This window comes from Scomber scombrus, chromosome 3, assembly GCF_963691925.1.
Source record: "Scomber scombrus chromosome 3, fScoSco1.1, whole genome shotgun sequence".
Lineage (NCBI taxonomy): Eukaryota > Metazoa > Chordata > Actinopteri > Scombriformes > Scombridae > Scomber > Scomber scombrus.
This window is the reverse complement of record NC_084972.1, coordinates 21290107-21317799: the sequence shown is the minus strand read 5'-3', so window position 1 is coordinate 21317799 and position 27693 is coordinate 21290107. Positions and strand designations below refer to the sequence as shown.

The 27693-nt window shown below is 38.8% G+C and overlaps 2 protein-coding genes across 2 annotated transcripts in view; one reads left to right on the top strand and one right to left on the bottom strand.

Annotated features, from left to right (window-relative positions):
* Positions 1 to 26647, top strand: part of syn2b (synapsin IIb) — a 76603-nt gene extending 49956 nt beyond the window's left edge. The window contains exons 4-13 of the mRNA XM_062416426.1: positions 2114 to 2270; positions 2569 to 2658; positions 15047 to 15109; positions 16608 to 16750; positions 17104 to 17178; positions 18241 to 18343; positions 21363 to 21539; positions 22153 to 22219; positions 25077 to 26040; positions 26494 to 26647. Of these exons, the coding sequence (XP_062272410.1) occupies positions 2114 to 2270; positions 2569 to 2658; positions 15047 to 15109; positions 16608 to 16750; positions 17104 to 17178; positions 18241 to 18343; positions 21363 to 21539; positions 22153 to 22219; positions 25077 to 26040; positions 26494 to 26647 (1993 nt within the window). The remainder of the gene's footprint in view (positions 1 to 2113; positions 2271 to 2568; positions 2659 to 15046; positions 15110 to 16607; positions 16751 to 17103; positions 17179 to 18240; positions 18344 to 21362; positions 21540 to 22152; positions 22220 to 25076; positions 26041 to 26493) is intronic.
* On the bottom strand, positions 4551 to 13579 carry LOC133978083 (metalloproteinase inhibitor 4-like). The gene is made up of 5 exons (XM_062416432.1): positions 13441 to 13579; positions 6248 to 6345; positions 5481 to 5595; positions 4985 to 5109; positions 4551 to 4748 (listed from the first exon to the last, which is right to left on the bottom strand). Exons 1-5 carry the CDS (start codon positions 13577 to 13579, stop codon positions 4551 to 4553), a joined length of 675 nt encoding a protein of 224 aa, XP_062272416.1.
* Positions 26648 to 27693: the final 1046 nt, after the last annotated feature.

Sequence of the window (27693 nt, the reverse complement as noted above, 5' to 3'; positions counted from 1 at the left end):
GGTGACTGTTTGTCATTTAGCATTCTGAATTATATTTATATGTTTAGATTTGGCTCTGTTTAGTATCTACTTTTGGATGCCAGATTTTCTCTGCACTGCAGTCATCGTTACTTCTAACTCTATAGGGTTGGCCTGCGGAGGGCTTCAGACAGCCATGTGCAAACTTCTTGACTGACACAACATCAGCTGCTTTACTTCTGCCAGCGATGACTCACCAGGAGATCTATCTATACTATCATGTGATATTCAATGTGTCAATGCTTTTTAATGGATTTGAGGAGGTTTGCGCTTCAGCAACCCCAGCAGACGGTACCCAAAATAGTGTTGCACTGGCAAAATTCTTATCCTACAAGCTCTTCTAAAGTTAAAAAATGACAAGATACTGTGTGAAAATACAAACAAGTACGCTAAAGACTAACCACCTGTACACTGGAATTAATTAATAATGCTCCTTTATTTCCATGTCATCGACTGGTGAGGATTTCTTTTTTCCTGGTACATACAGCTTCCTCAGTCTTTCTAACACAATATCAGGGTATATCAGGTTTCTCATTTTAATAGAAGTCTATTGGAAGCATTAAAATGTCAGCCATGACAGCTTTTTCAACCAACTCATGGAATTTACATTAGTTTAATCAACTAGCTGGCTACAGCTTAAACCGCCACGGGCAGTTGTCATTTTAAATGGCAAAATCAATTGTTGTTGTCTGGAAGCCTGCTTTTGTCTACCTCTATTTGAAATTAAGGACCCATTATTTAAAAAGTTATAAGTGCCTTTTCAGTGGTCAATCTGTCACTGTTATCGTTGTTAACTATATATTAGCTGTTTGAGAACAGAAAACTTGACAGGTGCAGCAACTGTAACAAAAGAGGCAGGGTTTAGCCAACCAACCTACAAACGAAGCAAGTAGGAGGGACTGAATCTCAGGTGCTGTTGTGGTTGACAGACATAGATGTAATTTGAAAGGACTTTTGGAGCGGTTAATAACCAGTTCTCCAAAAATCTGTCACAGACTAGTTTTAATACAACACAATGAGCAGTGTCTGTGAGTTACATTAATTATCACTACTGCCACCCCTAGTTATCTGCTTGTTTCCTTATTCAGTAATGCATTAAAACATGGCAGGTCATCAATCATTTCGCTCGTATTCACTGCTCAATCTTGTTAAAGCACTCCCAGATCTCAACTGTTTGAAGCACAAGTGTGCTCCAAAAAGCACCCAGCTACCAACACTGAATTCAATTTAGAAATGTCTGGCATCATCCAAGGTGAAGATCCAACTGAAGCAAAAGTCATCTCTTGCTAAACTGGTTGCAGAAGAGGGAACATGACCAGCTCCTCTAGTGCAGGAGGGGTGCCCAGTTTTATTACATTTTAGAAAAAAACAACATGTGAAAACAGGAGATGAAACAGTGACCTGCGGTAGAATCAGGTTAGAGAAGGGACATACCCAATTTAAAACATGTAGGTTACTTTTTTTTTTTTTTAGATATCATTAGTGACAATAGGTTTTTACGCCTCTGATTCAGTGATACATGTAAAATGATGTATTGAAAGGTCATTTTATTTAAATAGTCATATAATAGTAATAATAGTTTAAATAGTAACATTAATTACTCACTTCAGGCTTCATTTACCATCACATGTCATGATTGTCCCAAATCCTTCACAGAGGATGTTTTTGGCAGTCAAATGTTAGTAGTTTAGGCTGCCAGACTTGTGTATCTGTTCTGTCACTGCCACATCATCCTGGTAGCTCAATATAGCACCTTTCACCGGTGGTTTTGTGTGTTTTTAATCTGAACCATGATCTGCGTTTAATGTCATCTCGTCTTTTTCCTTTATGCAAAAATGCAGGTCAGTGACATCTGCCATCTAAAAATGTCTGGTGTTATCAAATGACACTGCTGCCAGACACTGATAAGTAACTGCAGCTGGGCTTTTTTGTGACTCTGTTATGATTCAGACTGCTCAGGAAGATAATGACATTTGTGGTGTGGTTCAGAAAATGTATAAATATAAATTCATCACATCTTCATCACAACAAATATATAATATACTTTTCAAATGTATCTTTGTTTCTTTATTTCCCTGTTCTGTTTCCATATCAGGTCTTTCAAGCCTGACTTTGTCTTGGTGCGCCAGCATGCCTTCAGCATGGCCCAGAATGAGGACTTCAGGAACTTAATCATTGGTCTTCAGTATGCAGGCGTCCCCTCTGTCAACTCTCTGGACTCCATCTACAACCTTTGTGACAAACCTTGGGCTGTAAGCAGACTCAGCAGAACTATTTAACAACTGCAACATCTGCACAGTATTTTATTTATTGTAGATTGCCCTTAATCATATACATTTATTTTTTAATCAATATCATTTTAAACATTTATTGACAATCTCATGTGACGTTTGTAGAATAGTAGGCATTGAGTACTACTATATAAATAACAAGTAAACTTATATAGTGCTGCATTGAATGTTATAAATGACTCAACTGTCCAATGTCTTCTAGTTGCAGTTTACTCTTTTTCTCAATGTTTTATCCTTTTGTTCTCCATTTTTTCTCCAGTTTTCCCAGCTGGTCAGTAATCAGAAGAGGCTGGGATCAGATAAGTTCCCTCTTGTTGATCAGACGTTCTACCCCAACTATAGAGACATGGTGAGAGTTTGTTTTTATTTTATGTCATTTACCCATTATATGTTTTCAGTAACCCAACAAACTTGTTTTAATTTACTATATTTCTAGTGTAAATACTGACACTACTTATATGTTTCTGTAAATGTCTCATACTGTCTATTGAGCTACTTCTAAAGCCTCAGTTGCCTAAATTGAATTAATTGTGGTTGTCTCAAATATTCTAAGGGAAGCATCATTGTTTTATGAGATATATTTTCTAACCTTATGGCAAGTTCAGCAGAATAAAAGTTTTTTAAAAAAGAGTCAGTAACACAATATTCCATTGAGACATTTTATATACAATCTTTTTTGGTACATGGAAATAGAAAACTCTATATAGACAGAAACAGAGACATAAATACACACCCAAACAATTCTCTCAGTATAAAACAAACATGAAATTGTTTGATAATACTTCACTAAAGCCGTACAGTATGATGCATTATTATCATTATCGGTTATCTTAATTATTAACACATTCAAAAATATATCATGCAAATCACTGCATTGTGCAGGTTGAATGAAACAGTTAAATTGTTGAATAAGACTCAAATATGATCTTTAAATAATGGTGCATGCATGATGATAACAAGCCATCATGCATTTTAATCTGTATGGCTTCAGTGAAGTAATCCAGTAACAAGACAGGGGTCAATTCTGATTTGGGTCTTTCGATTCATGTTGAGTCATTATATTAAATAATGCCTATAAAAGCAACACTTTAATCACTAATTATAGCTCAGTCATGGATATCAGTTTTTTTTTTCTTGTGCCAAAGATTTTACTATCCTTTCTTGTATTTTAACATTGAGGAGAATCCACTTCCTGCGTTTAAGGAGTTAAAAAAGGTGAATTGAACCTTGTCCTGTTACTTATGTCCTCTAAAGAGGAGGTGGCTTGGCGTCTACAGGTGGCAGTGCTGTTGTTAAAGCGCTGGATTAGATTTTTGGCACAGGAAATGGTACAGAGTTCAACCGAGGAAGCTAAAACACACTAAAACCACGAGATAAGAACCTCTATGCTAAGACAAGATCTGGTTAGGCTGTAAAATGTTAATTCTCAATGAAGTACAATATTTACAATCTCAAGAATTATTGTCATATATAATTCCTGTGTCAGAGTTTGTCAAAATATATTTAATCAGGGGATGTGTGGTTGCTTTGCCCTATATTTACGGTATATACAGTGCATTTATTTGTATGGGGCAGTTACTTGAGAATATATAATGCTAAATTGTTTAATACCAGAATGTGTAAGGGAGAGGTGGCAGTGCTGTTGCAGTGTATCACCAATGTTAAGTGCACAAAAGATTGATTTAAAAGTATGTGAAGCACACTTTACACATTTTGTGGCATTAAATGGGGGTAAATTTGGCATTTAACTGCCTTTATTAGAATGCATTTATCGGCAGTAAATGCATAACCGATGTTACTGCTGTAAGTTATGCTTAAACAAATTTGAGGTCTACAGTATTTGTCAGTGTTATGCATTTACTGCCAGGCCCTCAGAAAGGATTGTAGAGAGTGGATGGTCTGCTGCTGTTCTCATTCTGTGGAAAACAGAAAGTGAAGTGGAGTGTGTAAGAGCGAGAAAATGACTCGTTGAGGAATGTTGAAAGCCCCTGCAGTTTATGAAAAAATGTTCCTAGCATCGCTGTAACAACCACCTGAACTCTGCTAAAACAGAAGCTCAGCATCGGGTTATGCTCCTTAAGATATAAAATCAGCCAATTTTTCAGTGAGATCAGTCGCTACATAACACATTAGCATCGGCAGCCAAATTTGAGCTACATACTGTAAGCCAAAGCAGGAAATGTTTCTGACTTGAGGCATTGAAGGAGTCAAATGGAGTGACGTGAATTTCAGGATTACAGGTCAGGGGTCAGTCATGTCCAGGAAGTCTTTCTCAGGAGGGGGCCCACCGCGGTACCAGCTGCAGGTTGTGTCAGAGCGACGGATGCAGGCGTACTGCCGAGCCTGCTCCCCATTTAGGCTGTTATCCAGCAGCCAGTCAGTCCACAAGCACTCGTTTTCCCCTGTAGACGCACACGGCACTGTGTAACAGGTGTTGATCTGAGGAGAGAGGAGTATTTGTTTTGATGGGGTGAAAGTTGGAAGAAAACTGGAAGATATGAACAGAGTGCCTCTATAGACACATGATGCAATCAAAAAGTGTTGATAAGAAAAAAAATAACAAGACAGATGATTTTGTTCCCAAGTGGAAAAGCAGTTTAAGACAAAGAAAAATGAGAGGTAACTTTTTCTGGAGTTGAAGCTTCATTGCGACAAAGATAAGAGTCTTGACTCACTCTGCACTCACAGCCCATCTGGTATTTGTAGTTGAGATTCTTCTTTTGCGAGAGCGATAAGTTGTCCCAGGACTCTACCAGGTCACATTGGCCAATAGAAATCCTCCCATCACTCCACATACTTCCTGTTTAGTAACATCACAACACTGGCATTGAAAATGTAATCCTGCATTCAGCAAATAAATTGATGTTGCCATGTTTAACAGCCTCAGACCTTGTAATGAAATGAAAATTTTAAAATGTTATAAAAATTAATTCAAACTTTAATAGTAACACTGGATCACAGCTGTGCTATTGCTTCATCCTATTAAGTTTAACAGCTAAGACAGTTTTGTTTTATTAATTTAACTAAGCATGCTGTAAATATGTCAAACATTTTTTACCAGTGTTTAGAACACATCTGCTTGGTAAAAGAAAAGCCATTTTGGCTTAACTGTAAAGTAGACTGACTTGTTTCCTGCCAAACAAGGCATTTAAAAAGCAAATATTACTGTACCTGAGAGCAGATATCCTGCTTTATTGTTTGAGTCTAGTTTGACTCCACACAGCGAGGAGAAGACCGGAGTGTAAACATACTGGATATCCTTGGCCTTGTCAAAACCTTTGAACATCTGGACACAGAGACATTCAGGGATAAGAGAGCAGAAATTTTCAAGTTTTAAAAGTAAAGTACATGAACCACAAGGACTAATTGATTAGTTCCCATCTATTACATTAATCGCCAATCAATTCATCATTTTGAGTAGTTTTCTAAGAACATTTCCAAATTCTCTGATTGTAACTTCTCAAATTTTAATATTTCTGATTTCTTTAGTCCTCTATGATAATAAGCTAAATGTCTTTGGGTTGTGGATTGTTGGTTGAGACAAAACAAGACATTTTAGGACATCACCTTGTGCTGTGGGAAACAGTAACTGACATTTTTCACCATATTCTGATATTTTAAAGACCAAACAACTAATCAATTAATCAAGAAAATAATAGATGAATCAATAGTGCAAATCATGGGTAGTTGCAGCCCTACATGAAATACAGCATATGTAGCAGCAAAAACATGCTGTCAAAGTGAAGTGTGGATTTGATCTCTACATTTTGTTGTCTTCATTAGGCCTGAACTGTTTGTTGGTGCAGCAAGTTAGAACTATTTACGTTTCCTGACATGTTATACGCAGACAAAACACACATAAACAATACAGCTATACACACCAGCATGAACAGTAAAAATGCTGCAAGTCCACATCAGCAGCTGTCCAGATATCTTACCTTGATCATTTTGATTTCATATTGGATCATCTTCATGTAAGGTGAGGAGCTGTTGCTAGGCGACACAATCTTCTCTCCAGAGATCTTTGCCCTTATCACTATCGGGGAGGAAAAAACAGGAAACAAAGGATTTAGATTGATTGAAATAGCAAATAAATGCAAGATGCAAGATTGGGGCATGATTTACATGCTAGAGAAAATGGAAAACACTTTTCCTGATAAATATGCATGTTTATGGTCAATTGGTTAGAAGTTTTTTTCTAACCATTTTTCCCTCTTAATTCTTAAACTGTTATCAGAAAAGATGGATAGATATATAAACAAAGATCTTCCTGACCACCCACCACCGAAACAACACTCCCTCCTTTTCCATCGTTTATTCTGTCATTTGTCTTTCTCCCCACATAGACAGTGCAGCAGTCCCTCTCAGTAGTGATACAGGATGTGTCCCTCCTCTCCTCTGGGAGGGATATCAAAACCCTCATGGAATAACAAGTAGCTCTCTGCTTCCCCAACTCCACTCACACATTTATGTATACAGTATATACTTCACCAAACACACACGGCATGCATACTTACTCAAGCCAAACCATGTCTGGCACAGTAGTGACTCCACATTATTTTATAAATCAAGTACAGAGGTACAGCGGCAGGATAATTGGTCTGTGGTTTTCAACAGGGAGGTAAAAGTGAAGTTTTTTTTACAACCTCTCATTTAGAGATAAAGCATAAATTATATTCAAAATATAATTTATATTGTATTTTTTACCAAGCCAAGCCACAACATGTCATCCACACTGTGCCAAATCAAACCGTATTATTATAGGCTTCCACCAAACTCATGAAATCTGCACTTGTATACATCTGCATTACTCATAATGCCATTTCCTTTACACTAATAACACTCCTGTAGCCCAGTCAGTCAAACATAATTAAGTTTGTTGTTAGAGCTTTCTCTCTGACTAACTCAAATATTCCTACACAGTGGCTTTGAAAATGTTAGACAACTGCATTAATTATGCAGCTACCTGCAAAGTAATGTAGAATAATATACTGACCATTTACTAAATCCTTCCCATGAAGAATTGTCTAGTTATAACTCAGCAACCCTAACTAAGCAGCGCTGACCATCAAGCTTTAGATTTCTCCATGTTAAGCCATGTATATTGCATGATAGGAAGAAGGATACTCTGTAAACAAAGAGGGTTTTTTGCCTATTTGCTTTTCCAAAATTAAAAGTAGAGCAGCAAAAGTGTGGGGAATGGATTAAACAGTGTGTTTGTGTGCTGTAACTTAAACTGTGGACATTAGCATGTTTGGCTAACTAGCTTTCTACTGACAGAAGTTAGTTAACGTAATGTTATGTGCCAAGTTAGGGACATTTCATACTATATTATTTTGTGTGGCTACAGCTTTATTAAATCTCCATTCACAACCAGTGCATCCACAGTTCCCCATCCAACTATAGTACAAATTTTAACAGAAATTTCAGGAAACCGATATAAGAAATTGCGAATTAATGTGTGATTCCATTCACGGCTGTTCTGTGAATATTAATCGTTAAGGGGCATCAAAGTATTGTCATAATTAATAGAGCAGCATTCAAAGCTGAAGCAATGGAGGTGATACAAATCATGGTGATGGAGAGTATAATGGACAGTGAAAATGGAGAGAACAGCTACCATCACACCTGCTTGCATTTGGAAGCATTTCGATAACAGCCCTATGTCAGTTATACATATACGTAGGCTATTCAATGCTGCCCAGATACAAAAAAGAGCTTAGGGACACTAGTCACATGCTTCCTGTATGTCAATTATTCGCTAAATCTATTTCCGTTGCACTGTTGTCGCAGTTTGCTTTTATCCATACATCAACTTGTCCACCTCATCCAAAAACTTTTTTTTTTGCAATATTTTGACTTTTTTATTTTAAATTTTCAGCATTTCCACTCTAGTTGTTTTTGTTGGGTTTTTTTTAAGTTGAAGTTGATAGATAAAAAGGCTAGATGTGATCCTATCTAATGTAAAAGCCAATCCTGGATGCTATTATATCAGAATGTAGGCTAACATTAGCAGCTTTGTTCATCCCAGCACCATCACATTACCTCATTATTTAATAGCGTTAATATTAAAATTCAATATACAAACTATAAAGCATCTAATCTCTGTCTGGCTTGCCAAGTATTTATTTAAGCAGTCAAACAAGGTTATTTTAGAATAATAGAACAGTCCTATCTTACATTTTTCCTTATCATACTTATAGTACTAGGGCTAACTATCTCCACATTGCAGTGTAAGAAGAATTCTGTGCCTTTATGTCCATGTCTTCTTCATCATCACCTGTTAAGGATGCAAATTTTTGCCTCAGCTTTAACTTCAGTCTTTTTTTTAGCAAAATATCATACATGTTTCCAACAAGTGCATATTTAAGATACATTTTCTCATTTTAAAATAAATTATGAAATCTGTGTCAATTGTCATTTCAGTCAACATGATTATGGTTGCTGGCTATAATTTGTCCTCCTCTGCCTGAAATCAAGGACGGCTTGTTTTTGAAGTTACTAATAATTTCAAGTGTTAAATGTTTAGCAAACATAAATGCAAGGTACTAAAATGTCTATTCTTTGACCTAGTAAGCAGTCAATTTTCTTTTGCAAGTGCTTGTAATTCCCATTAACACTGCAACATAATTGTCATTCCTTTTCTTCCACCCTGCTCTCTCTAGATGAGAGAGAATGGTTCCGTGTAGTTGCACCAGAGTGAGATGGAGGCAGAGAGACAGACAAACAGAAAGGCAGAGGGAGTGAGTGACCTTGGTAAAACCATGAAAGAAAGAGAGAGACGCTACAGTATAAGAGAGGGGGAGAAAGTGTGACCCGGCACCCCCCCTTAATCCTCACCCTCTCACACAGCTAAGCAAACCTCCCCCTTGTTTTTGCTTCTCGCTCATCACATAACTACACCACGGTTTTGTGTGCTGGTAAGGGGAGGAGGAGCTCAGCGTGTACTGTGAAATCGGTTCAGGAGAAGATTTTTTTCTTCATTCGACGAACACACAAGGAGATTGAAAGGCAGGCAGACAAACAAACGCATGGACTGAAATTAATGCAAACTGTGTTTTACAGTTCACGGTGCTCATTTGAAACACGTTGCATCGTTTGTGGCAAGATAGCTGCTCCAGGGGTGTTCACTTTATAGAAAATGTCAGAGGGCACTGTCCTAGATGCTTGTTCAGTATAACTTTGATATACTTTATTCTGAATAATTCATAGCCAGAGGCCCAAACAGAAAATGTCAATACCAACGAAAAGCATTAGACCTGCATCCATTAGTAGATTAATGCAGTGCTGTTGCAGCTGAGGTTATTCAAAAATGAAGTGGGGTGAAGAAAAACATCAACAAAGGGAAAGTGACCTAAAACATCTTAGAAAGTACAAGAGAAAATATAATTAGTAAGCACACAGATGTTTTGTAATACATTTTATCTGACCTCACAAAGACACACCTGCCTAAAAGCTCACATATGCATGTAGTTGTGGCCTGAAAAATAGTATTTCTATTTTTGCGTAACTTCATACTTCTGCGAATTACTTAACGTCTCTCAACATTTGAAAGGGTTTTTGTTTTTTTAGTCCAGTTCATTTAGTTGACAGAAACTGTTTGTAGTTACTTTGCTGATCAATTTTAGTGCATAGCTCTAGGAATGGAAATGTCTTCTGGTCAAGGCCACCACTTTGGTCCAGACTGAATACTGTAACAACATTGCATGGATCTCTATGAAATGTAGTACAGACTTTCTTTGGCCACAGAAGATGGGACCCATGAAAGCCTTATGACTTTTGTGATCCCCTGACTTTTCCTCTTTCACAACCATGATGTTGAAATGTGTGATTTTGTGTGAAATATCTCACCAAAATCATAACATTTGGTAAAGAAATGTATACTCATGCTCAGTAATACACAACTGTTTAAGAAACTTGTCCAGTACTTTTGTTTTATATATATATATATATATAGATAGCATATATATATATATACACACATATATAGCTATATATAATATCTGCAACACTAACAACCTTCTGATCAGCTTCAGCTACACTTTGTGTGAAACTTAGCAAATGTTAGCATGCTAACATGCAAGACAAAGGTAACTGGATAACATCTGAGCCACTTATAATAGTATAATAGTTTCATGTAGTGCCACCTAAACCAGCTACATTATTAAAATGGTCCATAAAGGCCTGTGTATGATTACTTTAACTTTCAGTCCTAATGTTAAAGTGCTACAAGTACTTGTGTACTTAAGAGTATCTAAATACTTCTTCCCCCTTAAAGATATTCGGGAAAATTGTAAATAATACTGAACACTAAAACATGAGTACACCTACTTTTTCATTATTTCATTGAAAAGGGCTACCATATTCATTGCACAGAAATATGTTTTTCCAACAATGGCTATCAAATTACTGCCTTCTAATATGCATATCTTAAAGTAGATGAGGTGCTTTGGCAAACTAGCTGCCCCACTAAAATTGTCCCATCTGAGCAGAATAATTCATCTATGTGGCTTATTAATGGTAAATAATACCATGGCATAACAGTGCTGTGTGTAAGGATCCAACAGTTGACAGCCTATGCTTTGGCTATATATCAGTGCAACATGGAAGAGGTAGAATTTGCTACAGCCAATAAGCGGACAATTGTACAGTCATTGGTCATTACATTAGATTAGTTGATTTAATAATTTATTGAGAAAATGTATTTCCATACCAGATAAAACTGACAAATCTGACTTGGATCACCTTCAAGACTAAATAGTTTCTGGGCAATTATAGAACAATTAATGACCCTTTTTTGCAGAGATTACATGTAATTACTTAACAGCAAAACTAATTTTATTCGAACTTTGTTGTCTCTCTTAAAAAAATGATTCTCTAGGCCCAGATTCTCTGAAATGTTTACCCCCTACCTAGACATCTTTGAACTGTGCAGGGGGAGTTAGCTGCTCACTTCAGTTGCTGCAGCTGTGCAGAATTGTGGCGGTGTATCTTCCTCATAGCTACATATCCAAAGAGAAATATTGCAAACTTGTACCATGAGAACTAATGTAGTAAGTAAATTCCCCCCTCCTAGATGAATCGGCGCCCTTGTCATGCTCACAAAGCTGGACTGTCAGCCGGCTTTCACACTGATATTGTTAGTATGCAGAACATTAGACCAAGCCTATAGACATGGAAATGAAGTGGGGAGAGAGAGGGGAAAGAAAGAGAGAGAGATGGAGTAGACTGTGTTGGCATGGCTTGGAGTCTGTCCAAACACACACAAACACACACACACACACACACACACACACTCACTCACTCACACACACATACACACTGAAATACACAAACATGGCCAGGGAATCATCCAAGGTTCGCACAGATGGGATATTACTCAGATGTACAGCTTTATTCAAAGGGCTCATCGACTCTGACAAAACTGTTAGGTCAACTGAAGGCCACCACCGGCCGACGCTTAGAAAAACAACCAAGACAGTATAACCACAGATGCCACCAGATACACGCACTTAAGTGGAGGATTTTCATCAATTTTTATTCATGGGTCTAAAAAAGTTGGAAACCCAGAATAGACCACTCACTCCTCTACCCAAATCTGAGATGAACATTTCAAACTAAACAAAGTCCTGAGCCCAGCCTGACTCAAAGGAAATGGGACCCAATTGCATAAAAGCTTGTAGTCAATTGGAACCAATTTTGTTTGGGTCCAGTGGTTCTAATGGACACAAGTTGGGTAAAGTGGTTCAACATGCAGCCTTTAACTTAATGTCATATGGAAATTTATGAACATTGGCTACATGATTAACATGAGTATAAAATGCAACTGTTTTTGAGGCTCTTGTGCACACCAACCAAAACATCTATCATAAAAATGGACTCAATGCCAAACCGATTACTAGAAAGTATAGACTGAGACCTGGTCTAACTTTGCATGGCAGGTCTGTCTGAAAACCTCAAATTGTTCAGTTGGAGAAAACAGGATAATCACACATACAGGACCACCATCTCAATCATGGATGACACATTTCATATGTCCTAAAAGCACTGTCCCAAATACTCTCATTGTGTTCTCATAACCCAGATCTAATTTGAGGTTATGGAGGCTTTGAAAACTGGTCTCAGCTTCCATTTCTTACCAACTATTATTTTCGACACATTTCCGCAGTTTCGAAGGAGCTGACTATCTCTAAACCTGAAGGGAGATATAGACCAATTAGAAAACATGACTAAAATAAAAGCAATTTCCTCTTCTACTTTCTCTTTCCCTGTCTCTCTCTCTCTCTCTCTCTCCTCTGCTGGAGTGTAACCTTTGACAGAAGCACATACTCCAGCTTTCCACAGTCTGGAGCCAAGTACTCAGAGTCAAAGCAGAGTGTTGGTTTTGGCCTGTGCTTAGACAAGAAAGAATGGGATGATGGGGGGCGTCAGACAGACAGACAGACAGACAGACAACCCGACAGACAGACCGACAGATAGAAAGTAGGCGGAACAATTCAACGCTGACAGTTTTTTTAGGGTTTCTTTTTATGTGACTAACTGCAAGAATACTCAAATATATAACTCAGATGGCATATTAACATAAAGAAATGTCACAGAAACAGAACAAGTGTGCATGTGTTTCTATGAGTATCAATATCAAAAACTGAATGTTTTATCAGATTTTAATCTACAAAGTAATAATCAATCAACTAACAGACTAGATATTGAAATGCTGTTCACAGCATTTCAATATTGAGCTTTAATAACTTGGACAGTCTACTTTCTCTGCATAAAACTGCTCATTTCTATAAATAAACTTGAAAAAACTGCAATCATAACTCAAAGTCATTTCAATTAACCACCATGTAAATCTTAACCTTGGAGCTCTATTGATTAGTTCTTGTCACATTAGGTTTATTAGTGTGGATTGGATTTCTCCCTTGCTGAAAAAACAAAATCTAATTAAGTTGATCAGAAAGCCAAATCGTCAATCGGTTTGTTAAGAATGTGGCCTGTTCTTCCCTTTCTGGGTTATTACATTCAAAGTGTTCAAAACTTTTCTTCTGAGGTTTTCTACTATTATTAAATTCAACAGCTTTTATATTTTTGTATCCAAGTGAACAGAAACTAACAGCAGTTAATAACTTACCAATCTCAGCACTGCAAAAGAGCTGCTGTGGGTGTGCTGGGTGGCAGCTACATCCCTCCACACGTTCTTCCATTCCTGCACCTAGCAAAAGGAGCACCCAGAGCCCCAGACTCACACTCCGCTCCTGGGACTTGGCCATGATGACTCTGGCTGGCTCTGACTGCTCCACTGCTGAATGAACACTCTGATCCTATTAAGTTTCCCCGGGAAGCAAATCAGGCCGGCCGTGAGCAAAGGAAGGCAGATAAGACTGTAGAGTTGAAGTAGTAAGTTGAGCTCTGCTGAGCTGAAAGGCAGCTGTGGATAGAAATATTTTCATAAGTTTAAAGTACACCTCTGAATTCAAGCTGGAGCAAAGAACTTGACTGAGTTGGAGGGTAGGTGGCTGCTGCTGCTGCCACTGTTCTCTCTCTCTCTCTCTCTCTCTCTCTCTCTCTCTCTCTCTCTCTCTCTCTCTCTCTCTATCTCTCTCTCGCTCGCTCGCTCGCTCTCTCGCTCTCTCCCTCTCTGTAGACAACACACAGAGAAACTTACAATAGTTGGATCCCCTCACACTGGTCTTGAATGCTGAGAGGGTCGCACACAGGGAGCCTCTTATGTACTCAACAACTTAGGGACAGCCTCCTCAAATGCAGGAAAAAACTGCCATCCTTTGCCTCTTCTTCTACCCTCTTTTGATGTCCTTCCTCTCTTTTCATAGGCGGCTGTAGGCGTATTCATAATTGTGAAAGTTCTGACTGATTGTTTGAGCTAAAATGGTTTTGTGCAGTTTCTCTTTAGAAAGGTCAAGATTAGTTTTTGAAGTGTTTCTCAGAATCAAGCTTGAGTGATCATCAGTTGAGCATCTGAGTCATAAATGCAAATGGTTAATATGAAACGTTAGTCAGACATTTGCAGAGCAAGTATTGTATTGCATGTCAAGACATGTCTGTACATCTGAAAAGAAACAACAGTAAACAGCATAATGAAAACTTGACAAACAGGAAGATAATTGAATGATTGAATGTAGCTCTGACATCTTGTTTATGTTGTGTTTTAATTTAAACTACAAAAGTGAAACAAAACCCTGGCATTGACCTTAAATGCTGGATTTGGCAATATTACTGTATATCAATAGATACCCTTCATATATGTGCCTTCATTAGTTTCCTTGTTTGAACTTCATATTTGTTCAAATAGACCGGAGTTAATGACTTTCATAGTTTGGTATCACAGTCTTTAAATCCTATCTTTGATTAAAGTAGTAAAGTTATTTTTTTTCTAGAAACACATTTTTTGAGACAGAGCAAAATATGGCAGATGATTTCAATGCGATCAACTGCAGATAAGTTGCTTAATAATATAATTGAACTCAAAGAGTAATATTAGAATGATATTACATTAAAATATTCGATTAATATAATATCATGAGACACTAAAAGACACTGGTGGACTGGTGGAGGGACACAGAGCTAGACTGTGACAGAACCATGACAATTAAGTTAATTGTATAATTTAAAATGATTGTTTATTGCAGTGCTAGGTCATAAAGGTTTGCTTATCTCTAAACAGCTGTAGTCAATCTGCATTGTTTATATTGTTCATCCTTTAACCTGTTCCTTTACAGATTACAACACCGAGTTTCCCAGTAGTGGTGAAGATCGGACATGCCCACTCTGGAATGGGAAAGGTAATGTTGATTCCTTTCATTCAACTATTTTACCATCAATTAACTTCTATCTTGACTGTATAAATGCAGAATTATTTATTGAAGCATCCCCATAATGTAGATTAAAATTTGTTTCAGTTTAAGCACTGTTTGTTAAAGAACCAGTGTGTATGTTTTACAAGGATTTATTGAAATGTAATATAATATTCATAACTACATTTTCATTAGTGTATATTCACCTGAAAGTAAGAATGGTTGTGTTTTAGTTACCTTAAAATGAGCCATGAGGGCCTTTCACGTTTTCGTGTCCATGATAGGTTGGTTGCACCTCACTGCTAGATGCCACTAAATCGAAGACACTTGTCCTTTAATTACATAATACAAACATTGTGTTTACACCATTAGGGTGTCTATTCAAATTGTGCTTTAAAATATGCTTATATAGCTAAATGGTTACACTAAGCACCATCACATATGGATCCATATTGTTAAATTGTGCTGTGTAATGCTTTTTATGTCTGATAATGTCACCATCATGCTGACATAAACTACCACTTAATATTCATTCTCCATCCACTGCTTCCTGTCATGACTGCAGCACACCTCTTTATATTCTCTGTCAGTCTTCCTTCTCTCCTCTCTGATATTGACAACTGTGTTAATATTTTTTGGAGTCAAGTGTTTATCCACTCCGTATCAATCCATCTCACATTGTTCCCCTGAACTGCTCAATCTGATATTGTGTTATTGTTCTCTCTCTGGGCCTTTTATCAGCCTGTACCTTTTTGCCTTTGTTTATCCTGCCATCTAATCTCTACATACCTGTAACTTGCCACAGATGTATTTTTTGTAGAATCACCAACTTTTTTTGTCTGTTTCACTGCTGTTGTTTCTTCTCTGCATGAGGAATAGTTTGAAAAAGATACAGTAATTCATAATAAATACTGAGTGAGAGAACGTCTGTGATAGTTTGCTCCATGCTTTTTGATGACAGTGAATCTTGGATCATGTTGAAAATATGCAAAATGCCAGGGAAATGTCACACTCAGGCACTGCAACACGTGTTTAGATTGTTCCGATTGTTGGCTTATATAAATGGTTCTACACCTTAGGAAATATGCTTATTTGCTTTTTTGCTGAGAGATGAGAGGATCAATATCATTCTCATGTATGCCAAATTTGAAGCTCGATCTGGCAGGGGGTTAGCATAATTTCTTATAGACTGGAAGCAGGGAAGCACAACTTGCCTGGTTCTGTTCGATAGTTTTTGAAAAATGTTGGGGTTTTTTCAACCTTTGGTTGGGGCCATGCTGTTTCCCTGTTTCAAGCGTGTGTGTGTTACCATCTCCTTACAATAATAATAATAATCAAAAGTTGTATTGATCTTCTTATCTAACCTTTAGCAAGAAAACATTCCCCAGAATGTTGAAGTCTCACTTTGAATTAACACAGCTTAAAAATGAACACAAAAGCGTTACAAGTAAAATATGGATAGTAAAACATGTTTATTCGTCTGTAGGTCAAAGTGGACAATGTGAGTGACTTCCAGGATATTGCAAGTGTGGTGGCCATCACTCAGACCTACTGTACTACAGAGCCATTTGTAGATGCCAAGTACGACATCAGAGTCCAGAAAATCGGTGCTGACTACAAGGCATACATGTAAGTGGGAATTTCTTTCATATATTGGGTGTGTTCATATGTATTCTATACGACATGCATATTTTGGGTCTGTGATGCAGGGCTCAGGACATGCCAATGCTGTATGTCCTTCATTCTTTGTTGTTGTATAAAGGTGCGCTCAGTGTAAAACAAAGACACTTTACTCATACTCATACTATAACTGGCCTATTTAACAAGCTCCTAATCAGCTTGATAACCCACAGCTATGCTTCCTGCCTGACTACACCGGCTATTTTGTGGTTGTCTAAATCTGTCCATCATTATTTAAAAGTTCTACAAGTGAAGGTTTGTATCTGTAGTAATTTAATTTACGATTTCCTCTTGCTCTACAGGCGGACATCCATCTCTGGTAATTGGAAGAGCAACACTGGATCTGCCATGTTAGAACAAGTAGCCATGACTGACAAGTGAGTGCTGCTTCTACATTAGTGATGCTCAGGCTGCACTTTTGTCACACATGTCGCTCTTGTGTTATGTCACAGTTAGTCACATTGTACTCACACAGCAGATTCATTCAGCTAAGACTAATTCACACAGGTAAACACACAGATGTTTGGATATCCGTTGATATTTTCAGTGGGCTGATACAACATTGAGCAGTTATTATACCAGAGCCATTATGAATGTTATAAGTGTGATTTTTCTGCCATAACAAGCCCAAATATCAGCAAAGAAAAAGGTTTGTTGTCAGATAATAGGGAATTAGAGTGTCTGTATGGAGTGCCACCAACTTGCTATCTAATAAAATTATGCACTTTGATCAAATTAGCTAAAAAAAATGATGCATAAATACTAACTTGAAGTATATGAAAAAATGACAGAGTAGATATGACCCATTTACATAAAGTATTTGATTCATTAAACTACCTTTGGCTCAAAAGTTTGTTCCAATTCACAATTCCACCACAGGATGAGCAAGAATGTGCCAGTTTGCCACAAGTAAAACAATGAAATACCAAGTTGTGTGTTTTTATTTGTAAATCATTGAACTATATCATGACCAAAATGCAGAAAAAAGAAAAAAATGAATTTCTGACAGATTGTGACCACATATTATAGACTTTACTTCTTGCAAATTTGAGCTAAAATCTCTTTGGACTGTTGTGGTAAAAAATTATGTTTATGTTTACAATATTGAAATGTTCGTTTGTTGCTTTAGTTCAATTGTGTGCAGTTTTCCAGACAGAAAGTCCATTGGATTGAACAAATCCTTGTGCCCAAGTCAGCAACAGCACCTTCATGGGATTTAGCCGATCCAGCCGGGAGCTAAAGGGTGTGAAGTGTCTAGTTAACAGATATATAAGTCAATATTATTGATAAAATAGTCTGCAAGAAATACAACGTGCAATAGTTCCTACTCTTCTTGATCTGTCTCAGATCCTAACAGTCGTTGTACAAACTGTGATCAGATTACAACAACCATTATGAGACTAAATTTGGTTGTCATGCATTCTTCTCTCTGTGAACAGGTATAAGCTGTGGGTTGATACCTGCTCAGATATCTTTGGAGGGCTGGATATCTGTGCCGTCAAAGCCATCTGTGGGAAGGATGGTAATGACTACATTACTGAGGTGAGAAAAACACACAAAGGAGGGAGAGATTGATGCATGGATGAATGGATCTGTCAAACATTTGATTAATCCATAAATCAACAGTAGCTCTTTTTTGTGACTGTATTTATTGACTTGCCTCTTATCTAAAATCTTGCACCATTTTGACATCAGCCCGTCAGAGTTGTGTTTCGAAAGTGTACTAATAAGGTCTTAAATTTAGCATATCTGGCCTAATTTACACTGCTGGGGCCATAGATTGTCTGCCTGGGAATAAACTGATTCAACCTAACCTGAATACACATTATGAGTTTGATAACTGAGGTCTCCTTTCCAAGAAACTACTCCGTCTAGGGTTTTTTCAGCTACTTTTCCCCCACTCCTTGTCAATTTTTAAGCATATTGGTTTCATATTTTATAGTCTTAGGCTCTGAATAACACATTACAGTATGAATGTTGCTCTGCTGTAATAATACCTTTTCTGAAAATCAAATGCCACAGTGGTAATGTCTCAGTATGGAAAATGTCTAAATACTGTGATCCCAGCCATCAACTTTGGAAATTTTACAAGTGAGCTTTCAAAGTGGAAGATTACATACAATGACACAGAATGCAACTTTGATATTGGGAATGTGTTTTGTAAAGCAGCATCTACCCACCTGTTTAATTTCTAGCTGTAGGCAACAGGACTCATATACAGACACTGACACAGCTGGTGGAGTCAAATCTGAGGAGGCAGGTCAAGGGTGGACAGCTAATCTCATTGTTTGGATGTCAGGTTGTTAACATGGAGCTTGGTTGCAGCGACAGTAGCCAGGAGGAGTGTCTGGGAACAGGAGAAGCAGAAGGGGACAGTTCAGGTGGGCAGGACTGCGTAGGGGTCACACAGGGAGAGTGGAGTGAAAGGCTGTTGGACACAGGGTGAGAAGCAGAAACAAGCTCTGGTGGAGAGACAGTTTCAGGTTAAGACAAGGAGAAATGTGCAAGTTCAGTGTCAAATGGAAAGACAGGTTCAGGTTCTGGTAGATAGACAGACTTACGTCGAAATTCAAAAAGGCCCAAATAGAGAGTCAGATTCAGGCTCAGACAAGGATGGGTTCAATAAACAGATTACGGCTGAGACAGACAGGCACAGTTACAAACACAGGCTCATGCACTAGACAGATTCAGGAACAGACATGGAAACAGTTTCGGCATCAGATTATGTTCAGGCCCAGATAGAAAGACATATTTAGTTTCAGATAGAGTCAGGCTCAACCAGAGAGGAAGTCAGACAAAAAGATACAGAGGTTTTGCGAGAGGAACAGGGATTCTAGACTGGATGACTTCTGAGGTGACTGGCAGTGGAGTCTCAGGAGTGCTGGACACTGAATGAGCCATGGGAACCAAGGCAAACACATTTGCACTGACGTTTCCCGAGTTGACATAAACCCAAAATATGATGAGCCTACAAATGATTCTTTCTGGGACTCAGGCTGCCTCTCTGCCAAAACACCAGGGAACCAGACTGCGAGGACATAGACAGAAAGTTGGCTTGCAGAGGGGAGAAGACTAGACTACAAGAAATAACACATACGATAGTCAAGCTTTGAAGTAACCGGGAAGGAACTGGAAGGAAATGGGAGACAGAGGATCTGGAGCAGGGACTAATTTGGCCACAGGATTGAGCTGTTGAGTGGCCAAGATTTCTGCCAGCTCAGAGAGCAACTCAACAAGCCACAGTTTGTAGGACACAAGCTGGAGTGCTATAGAGAAAACTGCTTCTCTCTGCTCTTTACTGGATGCATTTTGGCAGTAAGCGCCGAGCCACTCATTGGTGTAGATCAACTCAGCCCCCTCATCCACCGAAAAAGCTGGGTCAGTTTTTGTCAATACTCTGCTGACTAGCAATTTTTAACTGGACCAAAGCGGAGACAGTGATACAGTACATATGGTTTAAACAGTCCGGTATGTTTTAAAGTTAATAAACAAGCTTTTGGCTGTACAGTTGGTCATGGACTGGCAGTTAAAACTAGTAAACAAATCCAATAGTGCTGAGGCAGTATGGCAGGCATTTGGACAGATAGAGGTTTATATAGAGCAAACAGGTATAACGGGTACCAGAGGAGATCAGGCAACTGGCTGGCAGGAGCAGGAAATTAAATGAGGCATGGCAAGGTCTGGAAAATCTCCATATAATGACACACTTCAGTGAAAGAGATTGAGGCTGAAAAGGGAGAAAAGTGATGATATAGGAGCCACAATGACACCTAACAGCAGTCACTGACACAAACAATGTTTCTCACTTACAGTTTGAAGTAGTTTGATTGTCAGAATGAAATATGCAGTAGTTATGTTGATGGTAGGTTAGACACCATCGTGAGAAACATGTAAAAACAACTCACTACCCATGACTCATCTCAACAGGAAAGGTGTTAAAGGTGTTGTGGTCTCCACAGTGAAGCAGCAAAATTATCGAGTAGATGATGCACACAGTTGCACGACTTTTGAATGCTACTGAAAAGTCATAATGTGTCCCGTCTTGTTTAGTGATGGCCTGGCTGCCACAATGATGAAGCATTTAGGTTACTGAAAATAAAGATTATTTTATGCAGAAACATGCTGCTGTACACTCTGTGTGTGTGTGTGTGTGTGTGTGTGTGTGTGTGTGTGTGTGTGTGTGTGTGTGTGTGTGTGTGTGTGTGTGTGTGTGTGTGTGTGTGTGTGTGTGTGTGTGTGTGTGTGTGTGTGTGTGTGTGTGTGTGTGTGCGTTAACTATATTTGTTTCTTCTTAATCAGTTATCATGCTTGTTGTAATAGATTGCATGCTGTATTCTATGAGATGGGAGAAAATAGAAGCAGAAGCTAGCAGTGCTCAAACTAATTCTACACAAATGTTCTACTTTGAAAGAAAAAAAATTCATAGCACACCTTATTGTTGTTAGCCACACCTGTTGTACGCTCCATTTAACCTCATCATTTGACCTTTCAGTTACGTAACATTTTCAGAGGTAAAGCACACATTGCCTAATACATTAATAAATCTGTCCTGTCTGTCCAGGTTGTGGGTTCATCTATGCAGTTAATCGGTGATCACCAGGCAGAAGACCGCCAGCTCATCTCAGAGGTGGTGCTAGCTAAGATGAACCAAGCACTGGCTGCCAAGACATCAGGGGCTTCCCGCTCACCTGCTCGATCCCCTCAAGGCCAGAAGCCAACTACTGTGCAGCCCCAGCAGGTAGAGGTTTAGTTAAAGGTGCAGTGTGCAGAATTTAGTGGCATCTAGCATAACTGACCTAACAGAAATGGAATATAATATTAATATATAACATAAGTATGTTTTAAGTAGTGTATAATCACCTGAAAATAAGAATCATGATGTTTTCGTTACCTGAGAATGAGCCCTTTATATATCTATATAGCGAGCATGTTGCACTGCCATGTTTCTACAGTAGCCCAAAATGGACAAACCAAACACTGACTCTAGAGAGGGTTTTTTGCATTTTTTGCAAGTTTCGTGGACAGCATATGTTCTACGACACAAGGGATTGGGAAGGTGGAGTGGTATTCCACACACTGGTCCTTTTAAACTAAATGCACACAAAACTTATTTGTAATGTATGACCTAAAGTAAATATCTACAATAACACATGCAACATTTGCTTCAATTTTCCTTGTGAGTATAATGCAAGGCAGGTTTTTCTGCCTGCAGTAAAATCATTTAGTTGTAGCAGCACTTCACAGTTCACTGCTGATTCTTTACCAAAACCTCTTACCCATGTTTTTCTCCCCTCCCTCCTCTCTCTCTCTTTGTTTCTCTTTCTTTCTCCCACCCCCTCACTCTCTTCCAGAGTGCTGCCCTTAAGGAAGGACTGGCAGATCCCAACATGACCAATAGCCAGCGCCCTCAACCTCAAGGTTGTCTGAACACTGTTCTCCATTGTAATACAAGTGCTGCCGCTGGAGGGCCAAAGCATGTCTAGGAAGCACTCCGAATCACTCGGGATAGTCCACTCTCAAACACCTTAAGGAAAATTTTCAGAAAAAAGTATCTAATATTTGAAAAAAAGAAATAATGCCTTCTCAGTCGAAAGCAAGTACTGCCATCACAGGGAAAAGCTCAGTAGGAATAGGTTTTTAATGGTAGTTAGAAAAAAATAAAATAAAATAAAAATTATGTTTACGAGAGGAATTAATATTGCAGTTATTGGAGCATCTGACAACTGTAAATGCACCACGATATCCCAGATTACCACTACAGGTGTCACAACCATGAAGTAAGAAGTAGTTATGAATAAGAGCTGTCATGTTAATGTCAGAAATCCCCTCCTCAACTCTGTTCGTCGAAGGTAGCAAAAGTCAAACTGCCTCAATCTGATGCATCGGTTGTAATCTGGGTCCGAGAACATAAAAATGCCATTGCTGTCTGTTTCAAACTATGGACTCGTCTCTGTTTAACTTGTGACTTTCAAATGAATAAATAAGCAAATGTACAGCATAGTGCACTTAGCCAGCATGTTGAGTTTAATTGCAGCCAAAGCTTCTGCGTGAGTGTGGTGATGTTTGTGCTCAGGGCCAACATGTTAAATCTAAATGTGCCTGATAAAAGCAGTGGTAAAACAGCATTAGAACTGTAAATTAACAAAGCCATTAGTATTTGTGTTACACTTTTTGTCAGGGAGTGTGTGTGTGTGTGTGTGTGTGTGTGCATCTTATTTTGTATTCAATTTTTTTCTTTTTGCATGGATGTGGCAAAAGCCTCTGTTATTTGTGCCGGATGTTTTAGGATTGCTGGCTTTTTATGCTTTACAGGATAAACATGTGCCTACAGCACTAAGACGTTAAGATGTGCAAATTACAATGCTGTATAATTTATTTGAATCCTATATTAATATTTCCTTACTGAGATATTAATCTAACACTGTGAAAAAATGATTGAATAGTGGAAGTCAAAAGCTTATTTATAGATGATAGATAATCTGTTCATTTTTATGTATTCTTACATATTTTAAACATCTTTATGTATTCTTAAGTGTGCTTGTGATCACTGTGAATTAAGTTCTGCTCACTCAGGCTTCTATTTTAATGATTAACGTTTGGCTTTTGAATCTTTCATATCATCTTTAAATCAATATATTGTTATAGTGCAAATCAGTTTATGGTAAACAAACTTATTTCCCTGTGTCAAGCACCAAAGGGCCCTTTGCAAGATCTGAATGTTTTGTTAATAACTGCTTGTTTCTCTCTTTGATTGTAAATTAACCTTCATCGTTCTGTATTATAATATCTGAGACAAGACAAAGTGGCATTATATGGTACAAGAAAACAAGCATCTTTTTTCCCTGCATGATCATTCCTGATTTTCCTGGATCCAGACCTCTGAATTACTGGTATTTGTTCTTCATACATCTTCTGGCTAGAGGTATATTTTAAAGTCTGTATTCCTGAAAGGATTTTAAGACTAGTGCAAACTCAGATTAAATTCTTTACCTGATTGTTCACCTCTGTAGCTGAGGTGATCACCCAAGTGAAAAATCTCATCTGATAGCAGTCAGCAACTGCTATTGTTTTATTTATGCGCCTGATGTAGTATTGTCCCATCTGCAACTTTTTATGCTATTCTGGCCAGGTCTACCTTTCAAACCTCAATGGGACTTACCTGGTTAAATGAAAAAGAAATAACTAATATTATTATTAAAAATAATTATAGATAGACAGAAGCATAAATAACCACATTTCTAAGAAAACTAAAAGCTGAGTAATTCAGCGGTTGTATCCAAGCAAATTGTTATTGTGTCATTCTTTATAAATTGTGTTTGTAAATGGTATTTCCTTTGGTTTTTATGTGTCGTGAGTTCCAAGCAACCATTGGGATGCTTAATGACAAACTGATAAAACGTAAGCCTGGCCATTTGGCCGCCTGACAGCAATAACCTTGAGAATGTGTGGGATGAATTTTCATGAAGGTTTTGTAGTGGTTAAATCATGTAAAGATAATAACATATTATTAAAATGGACAAATACATAGATATAAATATATTTTACAACTCTTCAAAGAGGCTTTAACATATACTTTACATACTTAATCATAATCCTTCATCCGGGTAATCTTTGTGCAGTAATTGGAAACTCATCCCTGCCTAGTCCTTTACTACTTAGCATGTTTATGCTTCTTGACTGGTTGCTTTGCTGCCTTTGTTTGAATCATTGAGTCATTTAATGCTACAATTCTTTTTTTGGTTGTATCATCTTTTCTTTTGCTGTTTACTTCCTTTCATTCTCCTGCTCTTTCCTTCCTCTCATTCTCTCTATTCATCACCGCACTCCTTCTTGTAGTTAAATGAGATGGTATGCATAAAAGCAACTAACACTTGGCATGACTGATGAGTCACCACTCCTTCTCCTCTCTCTGTTGATCTGCTGCCCCCTGCTGGTCATTACAGTCCAAACATTCAGAGTCTGCTTTGCCTCAGTCTGTCCTAGATAGACAAGTTCTGATGGTCAGGATTTCTATAAATGTGAGAGGTCATTTTGTGAATGAGCATGTTAACAGTCAAGCTCATTATCTGTATCATGTTCTATTTAGTCTCTTGATGAGTGTTACAGACACCTGGTTTTCTATCAGCTGCACTAAAACAACGTGCTAGATTAAAAAATAATTATCATGCTTTAAAATTTCCCTTAAATATTTGTATTCTCTTTTTGCATTTTTGCCATTGTGTGCTATATAACAGTGGAACTACAATCTAATGACTATTTTATCTCAATCTCTTAGGTGCACCAGTGAAATCACAGAGTGTTGACCCATCATCACAGTCAGCTAGGAGAGTGTCTGAACCAGCACCAAAGCCCATCCAGAAACCTGGTCCAGGTCAAGCTCAGAAACCAGTTCAAAGTCAGAAGCCAAGCCCGGTCCAGAAGTCTGCCTCAGTCACAAAGCCTCCCGTGCCAAGGCCTCCCCCGATGACGAGAGCCCCATCCGTTGCAAAGTCAGCCCCAGATTCTGCTTCCAGCCCAACCCCAGCCAGAGCTTCACCATCATCCCCAGCTAAATCAGCAGCAGCCACAGCTCCGAGCTCTCCCAAAACCAAAGCAGCAGCCCCAGCCCCAGCCCCAAGCCCAGCCAAAGCCCAAGTCCCTGCCGCAGCCCCAGCCCCAAGCCCAGCCAAAGCCCAAGTCCCAGCCGCAGCTGCAGCCCCAGCCCCATCTCCAACCCCAGTTCCAGCCAAAGCCCCAGCCTCAGCCCCAGCTCCAGTCCCGGCCTCTCCCCCAACCTCAGCTCCCACCACAGAGCAGCCCAAGCCCCAGCCTCAGGGCTCCCCATCCCCAGCTCCAGGCAAACCAAAAGAGCTGCCCCCCAAACCCACACCACCTGCAAAGCCCATCCCTCCTGTGCGCAGGAATTCCAGGCCGCAGCTTCAGCCAAAGCCGCAAACCTCGCCGCCTCTCAAAATTTCACCTAAACCCCAGCCCACTACCCAAACCCCAGCACCCACTCAAGTCTCAGATACTGCCTCGGCCCCTGCCCCAGCACAGGTTCAGTCCCCAGTCAAAGCCAGTCAGTCCCCACCTAGTGTCCAGTCTCCAGCTAAGGCTCAGCCCCAGACCAAGCCACCCTCTCCTTCCCCAAACCCTGAGCCCGTCCCAGCTGAAGCAGCCGCAGCCGCAGCGCCCGATGAGGCCCAAGCCCCTGTGGAAGAACAGCCAGGATCGCAGCAAAAGACCCATCCTCTGCTGAAGTAAGCGCCATATTATCAACACACTGTTGATAATGCAAAGACGTACATTTCAATGGGTCATACTTTGTGTTAACAAAAAACCCTGCTGTAGTAAGATACTGTATGTAATTGTATTCCATGTTTTGATGCCATTATTATTTCTCACCACATAATTATTCAGTATTATACACTAGACTAAAATTTAGATAGAATTTCTGCTTTCAGTCCTGTGGAAATTAATCATCATTTGTAACATTTCTCATGGATCATCATACAAATATTGTAGGTGACATTCTGGCCCTCTCACACATTTCCCTGTTTGCTTTCTTTCCTTACGGCCTGTCTCACTTACTCTATTCAAACATTCACATTATCCTCCCCCATCCTTCACCCCCCCTTGCATTCTATTTTTCCTTCCCTCCCTCCTCACCCCCTTGTCCTCCTCCTCTCTTTATCCTTATTCCCATTTCCCAGTAAGTCTCAGTCCCTGACCAATGCCTTCAGCGCCTTCAGCGACTCTTCTTTCTTCCGCGGCGTCTCAAGCTCTGGAGGCGACGGCCAAGAAGAGGCCAAGGCTGAGACCATTCGCAACCTCCGAAAGTCCTTCGCCAGCATTTTCTCTGACTAGACACAACCTAACCGTGGTCAACCCCTTATTGATTCTGGCCACCCCCACCCCCCTTTTACCATTGGCCAGTGATGACTTGATTGACATTAAATGTGAACCAGTCTGAGATTAAACTTTGTGTGTTAACTGTACTGTATTCCCTCTGTCCTGGTCCCTCCTCTCCTCCACTTTCAGCCTCTCTGTGTGAGTAACAGTGAGGCCTGCTGGGTAGGATGTTCAGTGAATGATGATGTGCCAGAATAATTGAACTGAAGGAGTTACGTCATTGATATAGAATAGATTAGCATAGAATAGAATAGAATAGTAGAGAAAATAGAAGAGAAAAAGAATAGAAAAAGAATTTAAATGAAAAAATTAACTTTATTTTCATATATGTATGGATCACTTTCGGAAGTATATGAAAAGTATGATATTCAAGGCTACAGATGGAATGTACATACAGTATATATATATATATATATATATATATATATATATATATATATATATATATATACAGTATATAAACATAAACATATATTACAGTAAAGGGAGATAAGCCAATAATATTTAAAAAAAAATATCCTTTTCAATTAGCTTTTGTCAGTGACATAACTCTTTCATTCAGTGGCTGGATTTATACTCATTTTAGATTATAATCAGATATTTGACATTTGATGGTTTCCCCCGTAGTTACAGTATTTCTCAGTGAATCCGTTTTGATCAATAAGTCAGTGAAAGTGTGTGAGTAAAAGAAAATTAAAAAATGATTTCTTTGAAGAGTTTGTTCCTGTGTAAATCCAGCCGTTGAGTCTCTGGTCCTTGGACTACTGGGCTTGTCATTGGAGCACAGTAGCACCCCCCCTTTTTTGTCTAAAAGCCTTGAAGTTCATCGTCGTGTGAGGGAGTTTGAAATATGTGTATGTTCATCTGTGTTCAATTGTTATGCATGGCTCCTCCAAGTGGCTCAGTGTGACTTCTGGAGCAGAAGGGAGCTCCATCAGTGTTGAGCTTTACCCTCCGTTGCCTCTCTCTCGCTCTCTAGATGTTGTAGCCTTATTGTGGAC

Coding starts and splice junctions, on each gene's coding strand:
- LOC133978083 (XM_062416432.1), bottom strand. CDS start 13,579: ATGGCCAAGTCCCAGGAGCGGAGTGTGAGTCTGGGGCTCTGGGTGCTC. Junction 5,596..6,247: donor ATGAAATCAAAATGATCAAG/GTAAGATATCTG, acceptor CTCTGTGTCCAG/ATGTTCAAAGGTTTTGACAA. Junction 5,110..5,480: donor AGCAGGATATCTGCTCTCAG/GTACAGTAATAT, acceptor GTTACTAAACAG/GAAGTATGTGGAGTGATGGG.